Genomic DNA, 25,888 nt, shown 5'->3' with positions numbered 1-25,888 from the left:
ACTTTCAGACCATATTGGTAGATGAAGTCAGGATTTCCAGGACTCTTTTCAGTCTGAAAGAAGATGTACTTCATAAAAGCAGACTTCTAATCCGAGATTCAGCTGAACAAGAATTACACAGGACAGAATGAACTGTTGTGGAAAATTTAATTATAGTTATTTACTTGGAATACTGTTGGTATTATTTTAATGTTCTATTTTCTAATAGCTATGTGCATAAGCCCTTTCTGAGACCCTCAACTTAGTAGCCTCTGCTTTTGTAAACCAAATGAAATAGTTTTCTTTTTTTATTATTATTATACTTTAAGTTCTAGGGTACATGTGCACAACATGCAGGTTTGTTACATATGTATACATGTGCCATGCTGGTGTGCTGCACCCATTAACTCATCATTTACATTAGGTATATCTCCTAATGCTATCCCTCCCCCCTCCGCCCAACCCACGAAAGGCCCCGGTGTGTGATGTTCCCCACCCTGTGTCCAAGTGTTCTCATTGTTCAATTCCCACCTATGAGTGAGAACACACGGTGTTTGGTTTTTTGTCCTTGTGATAGTTTGCTCAGAATGATGGTTTCCAGCTTCATCCACATCCCTACAAAGGACATTAACTTATCCTTCTTTATGGCTACACAGTATTACATGTTGTATAAGTGCCACATTTTCTTAATCCAGTCTATCATTGATGGACACTTGGGTTGGTTCCAAGTCTTTGCTACTGTGAATAGTGCCGCAATAAACATGTGTGCATGTGTCTTTATAGCAGCATGATTTATAATCCTTTGGGTATATACCCAGTAATGGGATGGTTGGGTCAAATGGTATTTCTAGTTCTAGATCCTTGAGGAATCGCCACAAAATTCCACAATGGTTGAAGTAGTTTACAGTCCCACCAACAGTGTAAAAGTGTTCCTATCTCTCCACATCCTCTCTAGCATCTGTTTCCTGACTTTTTAATGATTGCCATTCTAACTGGTGTGAGATGGTATGTCATTGTGGTTTTGATTTGCATTTCTCTGATGACCAGTGATGATAAGCATTTTTTCACGTGCCTGTTGGTTGCATAAATATCTTCTTTTGAGAAGTGTCTATTCATATCCTTCGCCTACTTTTTGATGGAGTTGTTTGATTTTTCTTGTAAATTTGTCTAAGTTCTTTGTAGATTCTGGATATTAGCCCTTTGTCAGATGTGTAGATTGTAAAAATTTTCTCCCATTCTGTAGGTTGCCTGTTCACTCTGATTGTAGTTTCTTTTGCTGTGCGGAAGCTCTTTAGTTTAATTAGATACCATTTGTCAATTCTGATTTTTGTTGCCATTGCTTTTGGTGTTTTAGTCATGAAGTTCTTGCCCATGCCTATGGCCTGAATGGTATTGCCTAGGTTTTCTTCTAGGGTTTTTATGGTTTTAGGTCTAACATTTAAGTCTTTAATCCATCTTGAATTAATTTTTGTATAAGGTGTAAGGAAGGGATCCAGTTTCAGCTTTCTACATATGGCTAGCCAGTTTTCCCAGCACCATTTATTAAATAGGGAATCCTTTCCCCATTTCTTGTTTTTGTCAGGTTTGTCAAAGATCAGATGATTGTAGATGTGTGGTATTATTTCTGAGGGCTCTGTTCTGTTCCATTGGTCTATATCTCTGTTCTGGTACCAGTACCATGCTGTTTTGGTTACTGTAGCCTTGTAGTATATTTGAAGTCAGGTAGTGTGATGCCTCCAGCTTTGTTCTTTTTGCTTAGGATTGTCTTGGCAATGTGGGCTCTTTTTTGGTTCCATATGAACTTTAAAGTAGTTTTTTTCCAATTCTGTGAAGAAAGTCATTGGTAGCTTGATGGGGATGGCACTGAATCTAAATTACCTTGGGCAGTATGGCCATTTTCATGATATTGATTCTTCCTATCCATGAGTATGGAATGTTCTTCAATTTGTTTGTGTCCTCTTTTATTTCGCTGAGCAGTGGCTTATAGTTCTCCTTGAAGAGGCCCTTCACCCTCTTGGGAGGGTGTATGTGTCGAGGAATTTATCCATTTCTTCTAGATTTTCTAGTTTATTTGCATAGAGGTGTTTATAGTAGTCTCTGATGGTATTTTGTATTTCTGTGGGATCGGTGGTGATATCCCCTTTATCATTTTTTATTGCGTCTATTTGATTCTTCTCTCTTTTCTTCTTTATTAGTCTTGCTAGCAGTCTATCAATTTTGTTGATCTTTTCAAAAAACCAGCTCCTGGATTCATTGATTTTTTGAAGGGTTTTTTGTGTCTCTATTTTCTTCAGTACTGCTCTGATCTTAGTTATTTCTCGTTGGTTCTGTTTATATGCTGGATTACGTTTATTGATTGCATATGTTGAACCAGCCTTGCATCCCAGGGATGAAGCCCATTTGATCACGGTGGATAAGCTTTTTGATGTGCTGCTGGATTCGGTTTGCCAGTATTTTATTGAGGATTTTTGCATCAATGTTCATCAGAGATACTGGTCTAAAATTCTCTTTTTTTGTTGTGTCTCTGCCAGGCTTTGGTATCAGGATGAGGCTGGCCTCATAAAATGAGTTAGGGAGGATTCCCTCTTTTTCTATTGATTGGAATAGTTTCAGAAAGAATGGTACCAGCTCCTCCTCGTACCTCTGGTAGAATTCGGCTGTGAATCCGTCTGGTCCTGGACTTTTTTTGGTTGGTAAGCTATCAATTACTGCCTCAATTTCAGAGCCTGTTATTGGTCTATTCAGAGATTCAACTTCTTCCTGGTTTAGTCTTGGGAGGGTGTAGCGTCCAGGAATTTATCCATTTCTTCTAGATTTTCTAGTTTATTTGCGTAGAGGTGTTTATAGTAGTCTCTGATGGTAGTTTGTATTTCTGTGGGATCGGTGGTGATATCCCCTTTATCATTTTTTATTGCATTTATTTGATTCTTCTCTCTTTGCTTCTTTATTAGTCTTGCTAGCAGTCTATCAATTTTGTTGATCTTTTCAAAAAACCAGCTCCTGGATTCATTGATTTTTTGAAGGGTTTTTTGTGTCTCTATTTCCTTCAGTTCTGCTCTGATCTTAGTTATTTCTTGCCTTCTGTTAGCTTTTGAATGTGTTTGCTCTTGCTTCTCTAGTTCTTTTAATTGTGATGTTAGGGTGTCAATTTTAGATCTTTCCTGCTTTCTCTTGTGGGCATTTAGTGCTATAAATTTCCCTCTACACACTGCTTTGAATGTGTCCCAGAGGTTCTGGTATGTTGTGTCTTTGTTCTCGTTGGTTTCAAAGAACATCTTTACTTCTGCCTTCATTTCGTTATGTACCCAGTAGTCATTCAAGAGCAGGTTGTTCAGTTTCCATGTAGTTGAGCAGTTTTGAGTGAGTTTCTTAATCCTGAGTTCTAGTTTGATTGCACTGTGGTCTGAGAGACAGTTTGTTATAATTTCTGTTCTTTTACATTTGCTGAGGAGTGCTTTACTTCCAACTATGTGGTCAATTTTGGAATAGGTGTGGTGTGGTGCTGAAAATAATGTATATTCTGTTGATTTGGGGTGGAGAGTTCTGTAGATGTCTATTAGGTCCGCTTGGTGCAGAGCTGAGTTAAATTCCTGGATATCCTTGTTAACTTTCTGTCTTGTTGATCTGTCTAATGTTAACAGTGGGGTGTTAAAGTCTCCCATTATTATTGTGTAGGAGTCTAAGTCTCTTTGTAGGTCTCTAAGGACTTGCTTTATGAATCTGGGTGCTCCTGTATTGGGTGCATATATACTTAGGATAGTTAGCTCTTCTTGTTGAACTGATCCCTTTACCATTATGTAATGGCCTTCTTTGTCTCTTTTGATCTTTGTTGGTTTAAAGACTGTTTTATCAGAGACTAGGACTGCAACCCCTGCCTTTTTTTGTTTTCCATTTGCTTGGTAGATCTTCCTCCATCCCTTTATTTTGAGCCTATGTGTGTCTCTGCACGTGAGATGGGTTTCCTGAATACAGCACACTGACGGGTCTTGACTCTTTATCCAATTTGCCAGTCTGTGTCTTTTAATTGGAGCATTTAGCCTTTACGTTTAAGGTTAATATTGTTTTTTGTTGTTGTTGTTTTTGTTGTTTTATTTTATTATTATTATTATTATTATTATACTTTAGGCTCTATGGTACATGTGCGCAACGTGCAGGTAAGTTACATATGTATACATGTGCCATGCTGGTGCGCTGCACCCACCAACTCGTCATCTAGCATTAGGTATATCTCCCAATGCTATCCCTCCCCCCTCCCCCCAACCCACAACAGTCCCCGAAGTGTGATGTTCCCCTTCCTGTGTCCATGTGTTCTCATTGTTCAATTCCCACCTATGAGTGAGAATATGCAGTGTTTGGTTTTTTGTTCTTGCGATAGTTTACTGAGAATGATGATTTCCAATTTCATCCATGTCCCTACAAAGGACATGAACTCATCATTTTTTATGGCTGCATAGTATTCCATGGTGTATATGTGCCACATTTTCTTAATCCAGTCTATCATTGTTGGACATTTGGGTTGGTTCCAAGTCTTTGCTATTGTGAATAATGCTGCAATAAACATACGTGTGCATGTGTCTTTATAGCAGCATGATTTATAGTCCTTTGGGTATATACCCAGTAATGGGATGGCTGGGTCAAATGGAATTTCTAGTTCTAGATCCCTGAGGAATCGCCACACTGACTTCCACAAGGGTTGAATTAGTTTACAGTCCCACCAACAGTGTAAAAGTGTTCCTATTTCTCCACATCCTCTCCAGCACCTGTTGTTTCCTGACTTTTTAATGATTGCCATTCTAACTGGTGTGATATGTGAATTTGATCCTGTCATTATGATGCTTGCTGGTTATTTTGCTTGTTAGTTGATGCAGTTTCTTCCTAGCATCGATGGTCTTTACAATTTGGCGTGTTTTTGCAGTGGCTGGTACCGGTTGTTCCTTTCCATGTTTAGTGCTTCCTTCAGGAGCTCTTTTAGGGCAGGCCTGGTGGTGACAAAATCTCTCAGCATTTGCTTGTCTATAAAGGATTTTATTTCTCCTTCACTTATGAAGCTTAGTTTGGCTGGATATGAAATTCTGGGTTGAAAATTCTTTTCTTTAAGAATGTTGAACACTGGCCCCCACTCTCTTCTGGCTGGCAGAGTTTCTGCCAAGAGATCCGCTGTTAGTCTGATGGGCTTCCCTTTGTGGGTAACGTGACCTTTCTCTCTGGCTGCTCAACATTTTTCCCTTTATTTCAACTTTGGTGAATCTGACAATTATGTGTCTTGGAGTTGCTCTTCTCGAGGAGTATCTTTGTGGCGTTCTCTGTATTTCCTGAATTTGAATGTTGGCCTGCCTTGCTAGGTTGGGTAAGTTCTCCTGGATAATATCCCGAAGAGTGTTTTCCAACTTGGTTCCATTCTCCCCGTCACTTTCAGGTATACCAATCAGACGTAGATTTGGTCTTTTTACATAGTCCCATATTTCTTGGAGGCTTTGTTTGTTTCTTTTTACTCTTTTTTCTCTAAACTTTGCTTCTCGCTTCATTTCATTCATTTGAGCTTCAACCACTGATACCCTTTCTTCCACTTGATCGAATTGGCTACTGAAGCTTATGCATGCATCACGTAGTTCTTGTGCCATGGTTTTCAGCTCCATCTGGTCATTTAAGGTCTTCTCTACGCTGTTTATTCTAATTAGCCATTCGTCTAATCTTTTTTCAAGGTTTTTAGCTTCTTTGCAATGGGTTCGAACATCCTCCTTTAGCTCGGAGAAGTTTCTTATTACTGATTGTCTGAAGCCTACTTCTGTCAACTTGTCAAAGTCATTCTCCATCCAGCTTTGTTCCATTGCTGGCGAGGAGCTGTGTTCCTTTGGAGGAGAAGAGGTGCTCTGATTTTTAGAATTTTCAGCTTTTCTTCTCTGGTTTCTCCCCATCAATAGTATCTGATTCTCACTGACTCTTCAGAATTCAAAAACAAATACTTGTATGGAATGTTTTTACTCTTTATAGCAATATAGTTATTACATGGGTTCAATAGCAATTTGTTTTTCTTCTTATCAGGATGTAACTGGATAAGCCAATTGTGTAAAACAAGGCCATTATTTGAGAATGACTTCTTTTATTCAAACAAAACAAAGATTAAAGAACAAGTACTGACTATATGTGGCACCAACATCACAAAGATCTCCCAAGAAAACTGGGCTGCTACCTCGTTTACAAGATCCCAGCCTCACAGGTAGTCAAGTAAGGTCACTTACCAGCAGGCTAGGAACCTTAGCAAATCTGGGAAACCTCAAGATGAGATAAATTCACTCATATTTATATGTAGTGAAGGTGAAATATGGTGGAGAGAATTTCTAAGGTTTGGAGCACAGCCTTGAGATAGAACAAATATAACAGGGGAATTAAAAAGTACAGTCTGAGATTCTTGATATTTTTCAGGCAGAAATTATTCTCTGACCTTAGACGTTGCTATATAGTTTATAGCTCCTGATTTGCAAGTCAAAACCAAAGAGGCCTATAATGTTTAATTAATACTTGCTGCAACTATGTAAATAGCCAGGCCAAAAATAACCAGCCTTTTCTGTGATCATAATCATAAGGTAGGGAGACTGTTAGAAAAAATAATCTGACACTTGAAAATGGGCAAATAAGATTGTCTACACCTTCAAGAAATTATCGTCTGATCTATGGTATGCACCCTTGATGACTTTCTTCTGTCTAGACTACGTAGAGGTAGAGATTAATAGAAACTGATAGCAATGCAAGTGACTCCTGTCCATACCAACACAAATGAATATTGTCTGGTGAAGTATGTAAATCTCTGTAACTCATATTCCCATTTTTTTTGTTTTTTGAGATGGAGTTTCACTCTTTTTGCACAGGCTGGAGTGCAATGGCACGATCTCGGCTCACTGTAACCTCGCCTCCCAGGTTCAAGTGATTCTCCTGCCTTAGCCTCCCGAGTAGGTGGGATTATAGGCGTGCACCACCAAACCCAGCTAATTTTGTATTTTAGTAGAGACAGGGTTTCACCATGTTGGCCAGCCTGGTCTTGAACTCCTGACCTCAGGTAATCTGCCCGCCTCGGCCTCCCAAAGTGCTGGGATTACAGGTGTGAGCCACCGCACCCGGCCATATTCCCATTTTTATATCTGACCAGAGGCTGTATTTCTGTACTAATTAACCAGTAATTAATGAGTTGAATAAAATCTGTGATACATGCTCATTATGTATTTGTATAAAAGTCATGTTTTTCACTTTGTGAAAATTATACTTTAATAGTCTTAAAAACAACATAGAAGTTATTTGTATTTGTCTTAAGAATTTGGAATATTTATATCTGAATAAATTTATCAAATGTATAAATTTTCAACATAGTTATTTAAGACAACTAAGTACTTGGACTTAATTATCTTTCCTTCATTTCTCTGGGATTGTCAAATGCATTAAGTACTCAAAGTAGGAGGCTGTAAACAAGATGTTGAAAACAAGACACACCAAATTTATCGAGCTAGCTGGTAATCTACAGGCATACAATCAAGAGTTGACAGTACATTTGATGTTCAATCCAGGCAAACAATGAAACAAAAATCTTACCTGTCTATAGTATTTTTCATATACAGGATTCCCACTTGATAACTGAAATAAACAAATTAATAAAAATTAGATGCTATTCATTAACTTCTATTAACATATTTGGCATTCATTCAACAGATATTTGAGAAACAAAGATGAATAAGATAAAATATCCTTGATTTCAGGGGTTAGGTTTTGTTTGTTCTTGGGGGGCGTGAGACAGAGAATAGATAAAGATAGTCACATGGGTTACTAAGAATCAGGTAGACAAGAAATGAAACAAGAATCTTAAATTTTGTTTTTGACATCAAAACTTCTCTTCATCTAATATTTTACCCAGAAACCCAATATGTAACAAATTAAGAATGAAATGCTTTCACTAAAGCCAGTTGAGAGGCCCAAATCCCCAAGAATTCATCCTCTACCCAAGTACCCAAAGTACCTATGAATACATTTCAAAAACCACTTCAATAAAACAATTAAATGAATATACAAACTGACATACAGAAAGATAGTGATGTCATCAGATATAAACTGCTTGCAGAAAGGCAGTTCCATTAAATTCACACTACAGTTCAAAGAGTTCCTTGGTCAGCTTATGAACAAACTCATCTGAAATTCAATGTTTGAAGGATCAACTGAGTGCAGTGGCTCACACCAGTAATCCCAGCACTCTGGGAGGCTGAGGCAGGAGGATTGCTTGAACCCAAGAGTTTGAGACCAGCCTGGGCATCACAGTGAGACCTCGCCTTTACAAATAATTTAAAAATTGGCCAGGTGTGGTGGCACATGCCTGTAGTCCCAGCTACTTGGGAGGCTGAGGGGGGGAGAATTGCCTCAGCCCAGGCAGTTGAGGCTGCGGTGAGCTGTGACTATGTGACTGTACTTGAGTCTGGGTGACAGAATGAGACCCTGTCTCAAAAAAGAAAAAAAAGGTTTGAAGGATCAAGTTTGCCTCCACACGAATGTGTAAGAGTGTTCTGGGATCAGGATGGGAATCCAGGAAGGCTTCATGGGTGACATCAGAGCAGGAACTTGAGGTATGGGGAAGATAGGGAGAGGGTGATTCTACACAGAGATAGCAGTATGCACAAAGGCATGCGATCAACAGAAAACTCAGTTATGTCTAAAAAGAACAGCAAGAAGTTCTGAACGATAAGAGGGATAGGGAGATAAGATTATAAAGTTTTGTAGGAGACAACTTATGAAGGGTTTCATCTGCCATTGTAGAGTAAAAAAAAATGAAGTCGCCCAGGCTGGAGTACGGTGGCATGGCACGATCTAGGCTCACTGCAACCTCCGCCTCCCAGGTTCAAGCGATTCTCCTGCCTCATCCTCCCAAGCAGCTGGCATTACAGAGGTGCACCACCACGCCTGGCTAATTTTTGTATTTTTAGTAGAGATGGGGTTTCGCCATGTTGTCTAGGCTGGTCTCGAACTCCTGATCTCAAGTGATCCACCCACTGTGGCTTCCCAAAGTGCTGGGATTACAAGCATGAGCCACCACACCCGGCCTTAGGAAGTAATTTTAATGGTCTGGTTGAGGAGCTGAACACTGACAATGGCAGAAGAGAAGGGTATGGCTTGAAAAAAAGTTTGTAACATAGATTTGACAGGACTTATTAAGTGGGCGAGGGAGAAGGAAAGAATAATTTTAAAAATATATAAAATGTGTACACACACACACAGTAGTTCCCCCTTATCCACAGTTTCACTTTCCACAGTTTTAGTTACCCTCAGTTGATCGCCATCAGAAAGTATTAAATGAAAAATTCCAGAAATAAACATTCATAACTTTTAAATTGTACACCATTCCAAGCAGCATGATGAAATCTCATGTCATCCCACCCAGGACGTGAATCCCTTTGTCCAGGACATCTACTCTGTATATGGTACCTGCCCATTAGTCACTTAGTAGCCGACTCAGTTATCAGGCTGACAGATCAAAAAAAGGATGAGTATAGTACAATAAGATATGTTGAGAGAGAGAGAAACCACATTCACATAAATTTTATTACAGCATATTGTTATAATTGTACTATTTCACTATTAGTTATTGTTAATCTTACTGTGCCTAATTTATAAACTAAACTTTATCACAGGTATGACATACACGTACATACATATATATTCGAACTCAAGACCGCAAGTGTGTGTGTGTGTGTGTGTGTGTGTGTGTGTCTCCTACTGGTTCAGTTTTTCTGGAGAACCCTAATACATCCAGTCTCAGAGAGGTTACCTGTACAGGCTTTTAAAAGGCAGAGTCAGCCAGGCACGGTGGCACGTGCCTGTAACCCCAGCACTTTGGGAGGCCAAGGCGGGCGGATCACGAGGTCAGGAGATTGAGACCATCTTGAACCAACATGGTGAAAGCCCGTCTCTACTAAAACACAAAAAATTAGCTGGACATGGTGGAGTGTGCATGCCTATAATCCCAGCTATGTGGAAGGCTGAGGCAGGGGAATTGCTTGAACCCGGGAGGTAGAGGTTGCAGTGAGCTGAAGTCACGCCACTGCACTCCAGCCTAGCAAAAGAGCAAGACTCCATCTAAAAAAAAAAAAAAGCAGAGTCAGACGGCTGTGGTGGTTCACGCCTGTAATCCCAGGAGGGAATTTGGGAAGCTATTGGGGGAGGATTGCTTCAATCTAGGAGTTTGAGATCAGCCTGGGCAATGTAGAGAAACACCATCTCCACCAAAAATGCAAAAATTAGCCGGGCATGGTGGCATGCATCTATAGTTCCAGCTACTCAGGAGGCTGAAGCAGGAGGATTGGTTGAGCCACGGAGGTCAAAGCTACAGTGACCTGTGATTGTGCCACTGCACTCTAGCCTGGGCAACAGAGTGAGACCCTGTCTCTTAACAAAAAAGTCAGAGTCAGGACTTAGGTGTCCCACTCCCAGCTCTATGTTGCTTCCCACATGCCCTGGTATGCCCAGGAAAATCTTGATTTACCATCATTGTCCCAGCATCCCATTCAGCTTAACATGTGTCTCCGATTTCCCATTTTTAAAAAGAAACTATTATTGGGCCAGGTGTAGTCGCTCGCGCCTGTAATCTCAGCACTTTGGGAGGCTGAGGCAGGAGGACTGCTTGAAACCAGGAGTTTGAGACCAATCTAGGCAACATAGCGAGATCTTGTCTCCATTTTTTAAAAATTTTTTAAATAAAAAATTAAATAAAATTTTAAATTTAAAAAAAACTATTATCAATCATTATATCAAAATACACTAAAACCAGAATGGATTTTGTATCTCTACTGTATATATCTAGTTTCTGGCCAAGTTATCAGCTAGTAGTCTATAAGTGCTTTCACCACATAAACAAGTGATGAAATCTGAAAGAGAACTAGTGATAATTCCATCTTTCTTGTTCTGATTCTTTACAGATTCAACAAAACAACTTCTTTGCAAGGGGAGTGTATAGACTTACTGAAAAGTATCCTCAGACTTAAGCAACCATGGGCAATTAACTCTGTATGGTCTTGCAAAATATTAGGAGAAATATTTGACACTGGTGCTCCTGTTGGTTATCTGGTATGCCAGGCAGTGCAGTGGCATGTACAGTGACCACAAGACACACTAGGCCACCAGCTGGCTAAGTCAGTGGGAAATTGCAGGTTGGGTGCAAATGAACTATGTGCAAAGTCAATAGTCTGAAAACTCTTAGACGGTTTTGTCATTTATTGTATTGTATAGGTCTACAACTGTTTATTTATTTTGTTGTTTGGTAACCATTTTATTATTTCATAAGCCTTTTCAGGAGCAATGAGCTATAAATACATCACTGAATCCAATAAAAACTAAGCTCTAAATTTTCATTTCTCCAGAAAATAGATGGGCAGACAATTTGCAGAAAACCACTGAGGCAGTTTCTATTTATCATGGAGCTCTAGTGACATCACTATTAATGAGTCAGCTTCAAACGTCAACATTTATAAATGTTTTCATATTCCCACTGTTAAATTTTTAAGGATAAGACTGATACTGAATACAACAAAATAGTGCAACAGAACAATATGTGTATTCTCCTTGCAACCTGTCGTCAGACTTCCGAGGCTACTACTTTCAAAAAACTACTTTATAAATCCAATCAATGTCTCAATAGTGAGTCTTTTTAAAAATAAGTCCTCTAGAAATTGGTTGCATACTGTTCAAAATCAGTTGGAAACCTTTAATCAAAATTAAAGTTTAGTGAGCTGGGCATGGTGGCGCACACCTGTAGTCTCAGCTATTTGGGAGGCTGGGATGGGAGGATCACTTGAGCCCAGGAATTCATGACCAACCTGGGCAACACAGTGAGACATCATCTCCTTAAAAAAACAAACAAACAAACAAAAACAAGTTTAATGAATAAAGCTGCAGAAAACCTTCAGCTTTTGAAGCTTTTAGCAAATACCAATTATTATCAACAAGGTTTGCCAAGACACTGAAATATATCCTTCAAAAGCAAAGAAGAACCAAACAAATTAAATGAGAGTTCAAATAGTACACAAGATTTCATTTTGAAATTGTATCATTATATTTTGGAATGAATTTTAGAAGTTCCATCGAGAGTCTTTTTTTTGAGATGGAGTTCGCTCTTGTTGCCCAGGCTGGAGTGCAATGGCGCTATCTCAGTCCACTGCAACCTCTGCCCAGCCCACTGCAACCTCTGCCTCCCAGGTTCAAGCGATTCTCGTGCCTCACCCTCCCAAGTAGCTGGGATTACAGGTGCCCGCCATCGCAACCAGCTAATTTTTGTATTTTTAGTAGAGACGGGGTTTCGCCATGTTGGCCAGGTTGGTCTTGAACTACTGACCTCAGGTGATCCACCTGCCTCAGCCTCCCAAAGTGCTGGGATTACAGGTGTGAGCCATCATGCACAGTCGAGTCTATTTTTAAGTAGATGAAAGAAAATTACAGGCTGGGCACAGTGGCTTATGCCTGTAATCTCAACACTTTGGGAGGACAAGGCAGGTGGATCACCTGAGGTCAGGAGTTCGAGACCAGCCTGGCCAATATGGCAACACCTCGTCTCTACTAAAAATACAAAAAAAAAAAAAAAAAAAAAAATAGCTGGACATGGTGGCAGGCACCTGTAATCCCAGCTAGTAGGGAAGCTGAGGCAGGAGAATTGCTTTAAGCCAGGAGGCAGAGGTTGCAGTGAGCTGAGACTGCGCCATTGCACTCTAGCCTGGGCTACAGGAGCGAGACTGCATCTCAAAAAAAAAAAAAAAAAAAAAAAGAAAGAAAAATTAGAGAATGCCTACAATTTTGCAACACTTAAATCTGGTGGAACATGTAAAATAATCATAAATAGGGACAACTTATTTGTATCAAAGAGAGTACCTTGTGACTAGATTGGACAATATAGCGAGATCCTGTCTCTATAAAAAATGAAAAGTAAAAACAGAGATTACCTTTAATACAGGCAAAAGGACACTGCCTGTGAAAATACTGGGACTGATATATTTATAATTTTCTTTTCTTTTTTTTCTTTTTTGAGACAGAGTTTTGCTCTTGTTACCCAGGCTGGAGTACAGTAGCATGATCTCCACTCACTGCAACCTCTGCCTCCCTTGTTCAAGTGATTCTCCTCCCTCAGCCTCCCGAGTAGCTGGGGTTACAGGCACCTGCCACCACACCTGGCTAATTTTTTTTTTTTTTTTTTGTATTTTTAGTAGAGACGGGGGCTTCATCACGTTGGCCAGGCTAGTCTTGAACTCCTGACCTCAGGTGATCCACCTGCCTCGGCCTCCGAAAGTGCTGGGATTACAGGCATGAGCCACCGCGCCCAGCCTATAATTTTCAATAAGAAAAAAATTAGAATTAAGAATATTCTCCATCTAGCAAAATTTTTCCTGAGCTAACTGGGTACAGCAGCACATATAAAGTATGTTAGCAACTAAAAACATTATTGGTTATAGTGAAGCATCAACTGTAGAAGTTAACAACCACAAGTATAAAATGTAACTCAGCAAAATAATGCAATTTTATGAAAAAATTAAAACTAGTAAAACCATATTATTCAGAAAAGTATCAGTGACACAATATTAGTGACAGATTTGACCGAGAAACTGATAAAAATATAGTTATTACCAAAAATAGTTTGTTTTTAAATATTCAACTGAAGTCCATGTAAAAACTTTGTTATAATGTATAACAAAATGTTTTAGAAATTGTTTTTGAAAAAAGACTTTAAATGGAGCTATTTTATTGATCTACCAATGCAATAAAAACTATTTTAATGGTTGAAAAAAGTAAATATTCCTAAAATATATAGAATTTTAAATATTTGTAGTACCCCCTTTCATTCTCAAAAATGTACCAGTTTGAATGAAAAATTATATAGTCATCTACTTAGTAATGACAACAGTATAAATACTTTGCTAAAGACAAAAAATTAAATATGTTCCCTCAATAATAAAAAGTTAATTTTAATTGGATTTTTTGAATACAGGAAAAAAAAAACCTCATACACAGTAAGAAATCCTGATCTCCAAACTGTACCTTAATAATCCTCACATTACAGGTTCATTGGTTACTACCTAAACACATAGGAGAAGATATTAGCTCACCAAAGTGTTCTAAAGTACACCCTGTGCTGATAACTACATTGATGTGATACAGCTAAGTGAGAATGGAAAAAGCCATCCAAAGTGCCAAGTCACTCATCAAGCAAGATGACCAAAGAGTGTTTCTGGTGTATCTCAGTAAAATTGGCTTTTGTTGATATTGTCGGACTATGAACATGATCACTTTTTAGGCGGGGAAAAAAAATCACATATAATGAATGAACAGAGGAAAAAAATTGTGAGGCATAGCTTATTAAATGGTAACAATGATTATCTCTGGATAGCAAGATCATAAATGATTTTTACATTCTTCTTCATACTACTCTGCAGTCTCTGGAAACTCTTTGAGAATAAACACATCCTAATTATATAATAAGAATGAAACAATAAGGCTATTTTCAATCTGGAGAAAAATATAAAAATCCCCAAATGTGATCAGTATACAAAACTGCATGTGAATTTTTAACAAACAAATTAATTTCTAAAGGAAAACTTTAACTCCAACTGTCAAAATCAAAATCTGACCTTTTACAATTCTGTTATTACAATTTAAAAGCAATTATATATTCATTACCTATATCATAAATTCTTACCAGCTGTCACAAAGTTAAATATTCATAAATGTCAGAATTCTTTTGAAAGAGTCCATTGCTATTTCTTACTAGTCTGAAAAATGTAAAGTACCTGTAAACAAGAGATGCTAGAAAGCCAATAAAGTTTTGTAAAAAAAAAAAAAAAAAAAAAACAACTCAGACTTTGGTATCAGATAGGCGTATATTCAAAGCCCATTCTACTACTTCTTAGGTATATGATCTTTAGTAGCTTATTTTACCTCCTTGAAAAGCCTGTTTCCTGATCTGGTTGGTTTTGAGACAGGATCCCACTCAGTCCTGGCTGAAGTGCAGTGATACAATCACACTGCTGCCTCAAACCTCTGAGCTTAAGCAATCTTCCCAAGTAACTGGAATTACAGGCATGAGCCACTACACCCAGCCTCTCCTCTTCTTTCTTTAGTAATAGTACCCCTAAGCTTTACATACAGACACCTACCTAAAACCTACATTTCCCAACCTCTCTTGCAATTACAGTTATTCATCAATGGAATGATAAAAGAAATGTGTCCAACTCCAAGGATGTGCATCTAAAGAGAAAGGAAATGCCTTCTGACTCCTAACCCTTCTTGTAGCTGGCTAGAATACAGATATAGTGACAGAATCTAGAGAAGCTATCTTGGATTGCGACGGAAAACATGGTTGAGAAAAACACAGCAACAGGAGAAAAAAAGCCTGAGTCCCTGACACCATCATGAAGCTCCTACAGCACTCTACACCACTTACCCCACTTGGATTGTTACTTGAGATTTGTGATTTTGGTTTAAACCAATATCCTAACTAATGTAAAAAAAAAAAAACAAAACAAAAGAAGGAACTGCTATTTTTGTTAAGGAAAAAATGTGTTATTATAATTACATACATAGCTATAGAAATGTAAATATAATAAACTTTACTAAGAAAAAAATTTTTACAAAAGTATAGCCTAGTATACCATATATATATTTTGTTGTTGTTGTTGTTGTTGTTGTTTGTTTGTTTGTTTGAGACGGCGTCTCCCTCTGTCACCCAGGTTGGAGTGCAATCGCGTGATCTCGGCTCACTGCAATCTCTGCCTCCCGGGTTCGAGCAATTCTCCAGCCTTAGCCTCCCGAGTAGCTGGGACTACAGGTGCACACCACCACGCCAGACTATTTTATTTTTAGCAGAGACGGGGTTTCACCATGTTTTGCAGGCTGGTCTCAAACTCCTGGCCTCAGGTGACTAGTACAGCATCTTAAGGTGTTTAGGTGGTATTATAATTCCCAGTCATCTGTTTCTCTCTTGTATACACAGAGTATATAGCCTCTCTCTCTCTTTATAGCCTTTCTCTCTTTAAGAGTAGTATTAATATCCCTGACAGTTGCCATGTGACTTGTGGTGTCTCTCCGTGGGTGTTCCAAGGGTGGGTTTGGCCACATAACTTGTTTTGGCCATTGAATCTGGGAGAAAGTTCCAGTTTCAAGTAGAAGCTTCAACAGCTATTGTGTGTTTCTGACAGGTCTTACTGTTTTCTCTCTACAAGAGAACAGTATGTCACAAATAGGGACTGCTCCTCCAGCCTGGATCCTCAAACGAGAAAGAATCACAGAGCAGAACCACAGCTGATTCCTAGGAAACCTATAATGTGAAAAACAAATAAACCTTTCTTATTGTAAGCTACTCATATTTTGGCTTGTTTCTTAGTGCAGCATAATCTAGCAAATGTTAACACCTAAGTAAATCAACACCAAAGTGTATCAAGTAGTAATAAAAAAGATCCCAGTTACTAAGGAAATTTATAGGTTAATAATTAAATGTCAAGAATTGTCTCATATGGAATTTCTGGTGTCATTTTTAGGGGAGGGTTATGTGGGAGGAGATGTTAGAGTACATGACTTTGAGAGTACAAGATTCTCTAACACACAAAATAAACTAAAATTTTAAATGATTTAGTCTTATTATAAATGGTTACAGTACAACGTGGAAGGCCAGGCATGGTGGCTCACACCTATAATCCCAGCACTCTGGGAGGCCAAAGCGGGCAAATCACGAGGTCAGGAGCTCGAGACCAGCCTGACCAACATGGTGAAACCCCGTCTCTACTAAAAATACAAAAAATTAGCTGGGCGTGCTGGCGGGTGCCTGTAATCCCAGCTACTCGGGAGGCTGAGGCAGGAGAATCGCTTGAACTCAGGAGGCAGAGGTTGCAATAAGCCGAGATCATGCCATTGCACTGCCACCTGGGCAACAGTGCGAGACTCCATCTCAAAAAAAAAAAAAAAAAGAAGTGAAAGTAAAATAAAGAGACAACCTCTAAAACATAATGCCAATCTTTTCTCAGTTAATCACAAGGTCAGATACTAGGGAGTCGTCAGTAAATAAATTAATAAAATGGAGAGGGGAGTGAGTGTGATTATAGAGGGTAACACAAAGGATCTTTGTGACAGAGCAAGTCTTTATTTTGATTACGCTTACAGTTACATGAATCCACACATAATAAAACTGCATATGGATAGAACTATATATGCAAACACACTAATGAGTATCTATAAAACCGGCAAAATTTAAATAAGGTCTGTGGGTTATACCAATGTCAATTTCCTGTTTTTGCTATTGCTATAGTTATGTAAGATGTTACAATTAGGGAAAACTGGATGAAGGGTGCAGAGAGCCTCTCAGTACTACTTTTTGCAACTTCCCATGAAAAGGCAGTATTGAAGACCAATGTGAAGTAGAGAGAAGGTGGCAAATCAGGCAGTAAGAACACTGTGCGATGGCAAATCGGGGCCAGGTAGTAAAAGGAAGACAATGGAATAGATTTTATTCCTTCAAATAAACCACTCTTTTTAGTTTTGCTCTTTAAAAATTTTTTAGCCTCTTAATGCACACAATTTTCTGTAATTTGCCATAAAATTATTTCTGACATATTAACACATAAAAATTCAACTACTTAGAATTCCACCTTCTATTATTCCATTTTCAAGAGGGCTCAGAAATCAGAATGGGGACCAGCCACCACAGTCTTTCAACTCCCACCTCAACCACCACCACCACCCTTTAAGGACAGAATAGCAACTCCTAAGGCCAAAGTACTAAATGAATACACCAAGAAGAGTTTATGTTTTTATACACATAAGTTTATAGTTTGCAAGACAGAATATTTAGAAGCTTCTGATAGGCTATCAACATCTAGAAAAGGCTTGTATATTTTACAATGTAAAAGAAAACAGGATGAAAACTAAGAGTAAACAGAAGAATGAAAAATAGTAAGGAGCAATAGTGATTAACAGTAATCCAAACTGACAAGGAAAATAGAAACCAGAAGCTGTTTGCTTATTACAGAAGCCAGTAATAAGAGAAATCTGAGAAAGGAGAACAACTCTAAAGCTAGGGTGGAGGGCGTGGTGGGGCAGAGAAAGGCAAATCACCTGGGCAGTCCTCACTTTTAGAGCTGGAGAGGGTGGGGAGTCAAGGAAACACAAGCAGCCATTTGAGCAGTTCCCTTACAGAATGCACAGTGCACAGCATTCCTCAGCTCTGTAATTCCCAACTCATTTAATTGTTTTTTTTTTTTTTTTTTTGAGACAGGGTGTTGCCCAGTCTGTTGCCCAGGCTGGAGTGCAGTGGCACAATCTCCACTCACCGCAGCCTCCACCTCCGGGGCTCAAGTGATTCTTCCCTCAGCCTCCTAAGTAGATGGGACCACACCTAGCTAATTTTTGTATTTTTTGTAGAGATGGGTTTTCGCCATGTTGCCTAGGCTGGTCTCAAACTCCTGGATTCAAGTGATCCAGCTGCCTCGGCCTCCCAAAGTGCTGAGATTACAGGCATGAGCCGCTGTGCCTGGCCCTCATTTAATAATTTAATAAACATAAACTGGATGCTTTCTAGGTACAAGACAATAGGTTAAGGTGTCTGGAGTTAAAATAATCAGATAGGGCTCCTGCCCTCAAGAGCTTAAATTCTAGTAAAAATTGTAATGCTACCTTCTGCAAACATGCTAACATCTCATGTTTGTTCCATAACAAAACATTACAAATTGACGTAGCAGGCAAAGACCTAGGAATACTGTAAATACAGTATTCTAAAGAAAGTTTTCAAAATCCAGATTAAAAAAAATTGCTCTGGAGATTCATTTCTTTCAAAAATGAAAGAAGAAAGGGACTTTAGAATAGACAAAAGAATTTCAAAAAGATAGTACAGAAAATACTACTGAAAAACGATGGATGTAAAGACCATATCACCAACTCAAACCGGGAATGGGCCAGTTTTTAATTGAATACAACTCAATTTGATCAAAAATCTAGGTGACACAGAGACAGAATGAAAACAAAGTATAGCTTGGGTCTTTCATCAGAAGACTTAGTGAGCCCTATATACATCATCCTAGGTAGGCCAAAAAAAAAAACAAACAAACAGAGATCAGTGGAAGAAGCACGATCTTTAAGCATGAATGACTAATACACGAATTTATAAAAATCTTCTCACCTCCTTTGTAGCCCCCTCAAACGGCAGCTGTCAGGTTTTAACAACCTGCCTATCTTAGGTTTTAGAAATGTGAATAAACTCCTCTTTGCTCACCAGCAGCTTGTCCACATTACACCATTTAACTTCTTGTTTTAAAAAACAAAAACAACGGCCGGGCGCGGTGGCTCACGCCTGTAATCCCAGCACTTTGGGAGGCCAAGGCGGGCGGATCACAAGATCAAGAGTATGAGACCATCCTGCCTAATACAGTGAAACCCCGTCTCTACTAAAAATACAAAAAAAAGGCCGGGCACAGTGGCTCACGCCTGTAATCCCAGCACTTTGGGAGGCCAAGGCGGGTGGATAACGAGGTCAGGAGATTGAAACCATCCTGGCTAACATGGTGAAACCCCATCTCTACTAAAAATACAAAAAATTAGCCAGTCGTGGTGGTGGGCGCCTGTAGTCCCAGCTACTCGGGAGGCTAAGCAGAAGAATGGCATGAACTCAGGAGGCAGAGCTTGCAGTGAGCTGAGATCGCGCCACTGCACTCCAGCCTGGGCGACAGAGCAAGACTCCGTCTCAAATTAAATAAATAAATAAATAAATAAATAAATAAATAAAAATAAAGTTCTATTCTTTTGAGGCTCTTAACTTTCTTTTTTTGGGGGTGGATGGGGGGGCACAGTCTCACTCTGCTGCCCAGGCTGGAGTGCAATGGCACGATCTCGGCTCACTGCAACCCCTGCCTTCTGGGTTCAAGCAATTCTCCCGCCTCAGCCTCCCAAGTAGCTGGGATTACAGGTGTGCACCACCACGCCCAGCTAATTTTTGTATTTTTTTAGTAGAGATGGGGTTTTACTATGTTGGCCAGGCTGGTCATGAACTCCTGACCTCAGGTGATCCACCAGCCTCGGCCTCCCAAAGTGCTGGGATTACAGGCATGAGCCACGGCACCCAGCTGAGGCTTTTAACTTTCAACTAAATTACTCTCTCCTCTTCCTTTTCATGTTAATTTTCAAGCTCCTGGTCTCTACCTCATTTATCTAAGGCTTTGATGGCTCACTGTCATCTTCTCTACCCCAACCCTACATCAAATTTAGTAATTTCAATTATCAATTTGCACAACCCATCCACAGCCTGGCTTCTTACTTCCTTGACCTCCTTAACTTCAAGAACCTCTCCAAAACACAGCATCAACAGTGAACACATATATTATGTCCCAGTCACCCTCCTTATCCGATAGTAAAATCCCTCCTTGCCCTTCTATCTTCAACCAAAAGTGCTCCACCTCCTTAATCACTATTTCAAGCACCTTGTCCTCCAACCACAACCTCTTCTTCCAGATTATAATCCTTTGACCTCTATAAAACCTCTTATCCATGGGCCCAATAGACTTTGATCCCTCAGGCCCTCTCTATTTTACTTTCCCTTCTACCTTATTCAGTTTAGATTCTACAATTCATCATTTCAATAATCCTCCTGCCAATAATCTAAATTCCCTTGCTCCTCTTGTCTTATGACACCAATATAGCAAAATCCCAAACCTGAATGAAACCATCTAGAAACTTTTCTTTGATGCTGCAGCTGAGAAAGTCACTCAACAAGGTAGACCACTATTATAAATTCATGATCACTGTATCAGTTCACAAGGGCCATAACAAAGTACCACAAACTAGACGGCTCAGAACAGAAACTTACTGTCTCACAATCTGGAAGCCAGAAGGCATTAGGGAAGGATCTGTTCCAGGCCTCTCTCCTACTCTTGGTAGTTCCTTGGCTTGTGGCAGCCTACCTCCAATCTTCCCATGCCATTCTCCCTGTGTGTATGTCTGCATTCAAATTTCCCTTTTTATAAGGATGCCAGTCATACTGGATCTGTGCCCCACTCTACTTCATATAACCTTAGCTAATTATATCTGCATCAATGTTATATCCAAGTAAGGTCACATCCTCCAGTACTGGCGAATTTTGAAGGGACACAATTCAACTCATAACAATCAGTAACCTCAATTCTTTCTGGCAAATCTACTTTTAAACTCATTCTCCACAGTAACTATGTCAGGGCAGAAATGTAACCTTAGTGGGACCTATTAGAAAGGAGTCCACTGGACTTATAATTATAAAGTATGCAAGCCTGAAGCTTTATAATCATCTATGTTCTACAACAGAATAATTTGCCTTAGAATGGAGCCAAGGTACAAAGAAGGAAAAACTAAGTAGTGACATCACTGTGACCCTGACACACCAGAAGCCAGGTCTACTAATGGACCTACCATTTATATAAACTAATGTTTTCTGCTTAAGACTGTTAGAATTGATGTTTCCTATCACATGCAAACAAAAAGGTTCTGATATGAGAATGGATAAAACTGACAAAGTGAGTTTTATATTTCTTTTTTTTTTTTTTTGGCTGGCAAGTATGTAGAGTAAGTTTTACAGTTCTTGACTGGTTTTGGGAACCATATAGAATACCAGTCAAGAAATATAAAAGAATAACCAAAGAATATAAATCAATAGAAATCTTTGGTATTTTAATTCTTTTTATACTATAGACCTAACATTTTAAGAAATATGCCCATACAAATTTATTTTTCAAAAAAATCAAGTGTAATTTAAAACAAACACCATTTCCTAAATAAATCAATTTCTTAAAGTGAACTAAGAAAACATACATTTTCAGCATATTTATTACTTGTTCCATTCCTTATTTCCAAACAGCAAAGAATTTGGCAAAAAAAAAAAAAACAACAACAACAAAAAAAAAAAACCTCTCCTTAATTATTTAAACAATAATGACAGTAATAACTTACAAAGTGGGAGAGATGGCAAGCCCTCAGGGTTTACTGCTGCCACCCAGTTGGGTGGGATGATTAATAACCCAGAAATAACAGCTTTGATTAGTAAAAGGTGACGTGGACTAGTCAAAGGTAAATAAACATGCCAATATTTATACAAACAAATGAAGAGCAGCTTATGCAAGGAGAAAAATATAAGCTCTGCACAAATGAGACCAAAAAATGTTTTCAATCAGTAATCAAATGTTGCTTTTTAAAATGGCAAGTTCAACTGTAAAGTATGAATTTAAATAGCACATTTTAAAATCATGTACACAGTGTTTCAGAGCTTCATAACAAATAACATACACTGAATCTCATTAAGCATTTCCAATACTCCAAGTACTAGTCTAAGCACTTATACATTAAGTCCATTTAACCTGAGGCACATACTATTATACCCATTTAACAAACGAGGAAAATACATTAACTGAGTAACTGACTCAAAGTTACACACCTAGTTAAGTGTTGGTAACAGGATTAAAATCCAAGAAGTCTGATTCCAGGACTTTCACTCTTAATCATTAAGTTTGTTGCCTTTATAATCAATGTTACTATTATTTTCCCCATTATCGTACTAAACTCCTTCATATGAATTGTAACATTTGAACTTGATAACACTCAGAGAAGTATACCATATTTCCCCAATTCTAAGAAACCTTTAGTTGTAAGTGCCACCTTCCATTTAACAAAAGCATTACCAAAATGAACAGATAATTTAAAAGAATACTTTTTATTCACCTACAATTGCATACATTTATTCACCATTTTCCCCTAGTATCATAACCAAACATTAAGTCAAAGCTTTCTTCACATTCAAAATCTGAAGATTCTTCTGAATTGCTTTCGGCAATTATGCCCAGAATCAGACAGACTTGCTGCTTCATATAATTTAGGTCTCACTTCTAACACTGATCTCTTCAGTATAAAGAAATATTTTAAAATACTGCAGTTTTCTGTTATTTTTTTTCTATTTTTTTAAACTGTTAATTTTTAAAATTCACTCCATTATAGTCAGAACTTGAGTAACAGTCACTTGATAACGTATCAACTTCTCATTTAGCTTTTAAAATTCTATAGTGTTCTCCAAGAGTTTAACAATTACTACTATCTAATGTCTACTATGTCACATATGACAGTGGACACTTCGATTCTGAGTTCAAGAATTTTTTTTCAGTGCCCTGTACCCTGAATGGTGCTTGACACATAGAAGATAATAAATATTTTATAAGTGAACAAAAATGAAAGAATGAAATGAGTAACTGAATAACAAGAAATCTTCTGCATTCTGCATACAGAAAAAAGCTATTCAATGTTACATATAGAATATTTTTTAGAAGACACTTAGGAGTTCAAATTTAAGTTAAAATTCAACTTCGTGCAGTTCTACAAATGCAACTCAACTGAAGTAATCATTTGATGAATATTTCTATGTACTACCAAGTACATACATACAGAGCAATGATGGCTGCCATCACAACTAACTCCTCTAACCAGTCAGCTAGCAAATTTCTTTTGTCATTCTCATCCATTTTAAGAAGCAGAAAAATAAAACAGGGTTATACTAAAATTGAGGGGAAAATCCCGTTTTCAGACGAGATAAACTTACAAGGAAAAAGATAACTTGTCCAAAGTCACAAAAAAGTTAATCATGCCAAATGCAAAGAAAAAGCTCAATATGACCTAATGCCCTCGAAATGTTACATGGATATGGTGACTATGATGCACATTTTATTTATGAGCATACAACAAAGGGTGAGAAATACTCATTAATCAGCCAAGCAAGGCAGCTTGAATAGGCCCACACCCAATTCACGCATCTTAGAAGTATCATGACATATAAATATTCATTAAATCACACATATCTTTGCAACAGTCCTCTGGCAGCAGCGAAAAATATCACTTAAATCAGCCACTTAAAATTTTAGTGTGAGGTACCGTGGCTCATGCCTGTAATTCCAGCACTTTGGGAGGTCAAGGTGGGCGGATGACGAGGTCAACAGATGGAGACCATCCTGGCCAACATGGTGAAACACCATCTCTACTAAAAATACAAAAATTCGCTGGGCACGGTGGTGCGCGCCTGCAGTCCCAGCTACTTGGGAGGCTGAGACAGGAGAATCGCTTGAACGCAGGAGGCGGAGGCTGCAGTGAGGCGAGATCGTGCCACTGCACTCCAGTCTGGCGACAGAGCAAGACCCCATCTCAAAAAAAAAAAAAAATTAGTGTGTATTGTGAAGTATAAAGGTGATAGAGATTCAAATAATGACATACAGATTTATAATTAGGAAAAAAAACTTAAACCCCTTTTCCAACTAGTCAATAAGATAACAATGTCACTTCTCTATATTTAGATTTTATGCTTTTATCCTCAAAAAATTCTGCCTGACCATTGATAAATTCACTTATCCAACTCATACAAGGTACAATGGAACAAAGAGACCTAAAGAAACACCCACATACCCATATATTTCAAATGGTTCATAAATTTTCATTGATGATATGATCTTAGGTACGGTGCTCAGTGGTATCAACGTTGTGTAATCATCACCAGTTGGTCCCCAATTTACAATGGTTCAACTTAACAATTTTTTAACTTTACAACAGTACAAAAGCAGTAAGCATTCAGTAGAAACCATATTTCAAGTACCCATACAACCATTGTTTTTCACTTTCAGTATTCAATAAATTATATGAGATGTTCAAAATTTTATTATAAAACATGCTTTGTGTTAGATGATTTTGCCCAATTGTAGGCTAATGTAAGTGTTCTAAGCATGTTTAGGGTAGGCTAGACTAAGCTATGATGTTTGGTAAGTTAGGCATGTTAAATGCATTTCTGACATGATATTTTCCACTTACTATGGGTTTATCAGGATGCAATCCTATTGTAAGTTGAGAAGCATCTGTATTTATTTCCAGATTTTTTTCATCTTTGTACTCATTATACAAAAGCTTCTCACTCCTCTCTCCCCCAGTCACCTGGTAAGCACATTTCTATTTCTGTCTTTATGAATTTGCCTGTTTTGAATACCTTATTGCTACGGTTTGAATGTTTGTGTCCCCAAAATATTCATGTTGAAACTTAATCTCCAATGCAATAGTATTAAGAGGTGGGGCCATTAAGGGGTGATAAAGTCATAAGGGCTCCTCCCTTGTGAATGCAATTTAGGTACTTATCAAAGAGTCCTCACAGCACTTGCCTTTTTTTGCCCTTCCTTCTCTTCTGCCATGTGAGGCACAGCATTCATCCCTTTTTCGCCCTTCTACCATATGAGGATGCAGCAAGAAGCATCATCTTGGAAGGAGAAAGCAGTCTACATCAGACACTGAATCTGCTAGCACCTTGATCCTAGACTTCCTGGCCTCCAGAACTGGAAGAAATAAATTTCTGTTCTTTTTAAATTGCCCAGTTTTTGGTATTTTGTTATAGCAGCAAAAACAGACTAAGACACATATAAAAAGAAACATAATATTTGTCCCTTTGTGTTTGGCTTATTTCAAGTCTTCAAGGTTTCTTCATGTTGTAGCATGTATCATAATTTTAATCCTTTTCTTTTATGCATGCACCACATTTTTTTTAATTCATTCAGCTCTCGATGGACACTTGGGTTATTTCTACCTTTTAATTCTTGTGAGTAATGCTGCTATAAACATTACTGTGTTTGGATCCTTGCTTTCATTTCTTCTGAGTAGACAGCTGAGAGTGGAATTGCTGAATTATTTATTTTGAATTTTTTTCAGGAACTGCCATGCTGTTTTCCATCAGCTCATTTTACATTCCCACAAGCCATGCACAAGGGTTCCAGTATCTCCAAATTCCTTCTTTTTCTTTGATAAAAGCCACCCTAATGGGTATGAAATGGCTTCTCATTGTGATTATAATTTGCATTTCCCTAATGACCAATGATGTTGAAAA

At 38.4% G+C, this 25,888-nt stretch overlaps 1 protein-coding gene across 18 annotated transcripts in view; it reads right to left on the bottom strand.

The window, feature by feature from the left end:
* Positions 1 to 25,888, bottom strand: part of EPS15 (epidermal growth factor receptor pathway substrate 15) — a 161,989-nt gene that overhangs the window by 116,624 nt on the left and 19,477 nt on the right. For 11 of the 18 annotated variants that reach the window (XM_054554884.2, XM_002810828.5, XM_054554869.2 and 8 more), the window contains exon 2: positions 7,561 to 7,602. In XM_054554884.2, the coding sequence (XP_054410859.1) occupies positions 7,561 to 7,602 (42 nt within the window). Of the gene's footprint in view, positions 1 to 7,560; positions 7,603 to 25,172; positions 25,337 to 25,888 lie in introns of those variants that run through there. The other 7 variants (XM_054554867.2, XM_054554887.2, XM_063719003.1 and 4 more) reach the window with 4 other exon arrangements.

The sequence above is a fragment of the Pongo abelii genome, chromosome 1 (genome assembly GCF_028885655.2).
Source record: "Pongo abelii isolate AG06213 chromosome 1, NHGRI_mPonAbe1-v2.0_pri, whole genome shotgun sequence".
NCBI lineage: Eukaryota > Metazoa > Chordata > Mammalia > Primates > Hominidae > Pongo > Pongo abelii.
The sequence above is the reverse complement of the archived record's forward strand: the minus strand, read 5'-3'. Positions and strand labels throughout refer to the sequence as shown.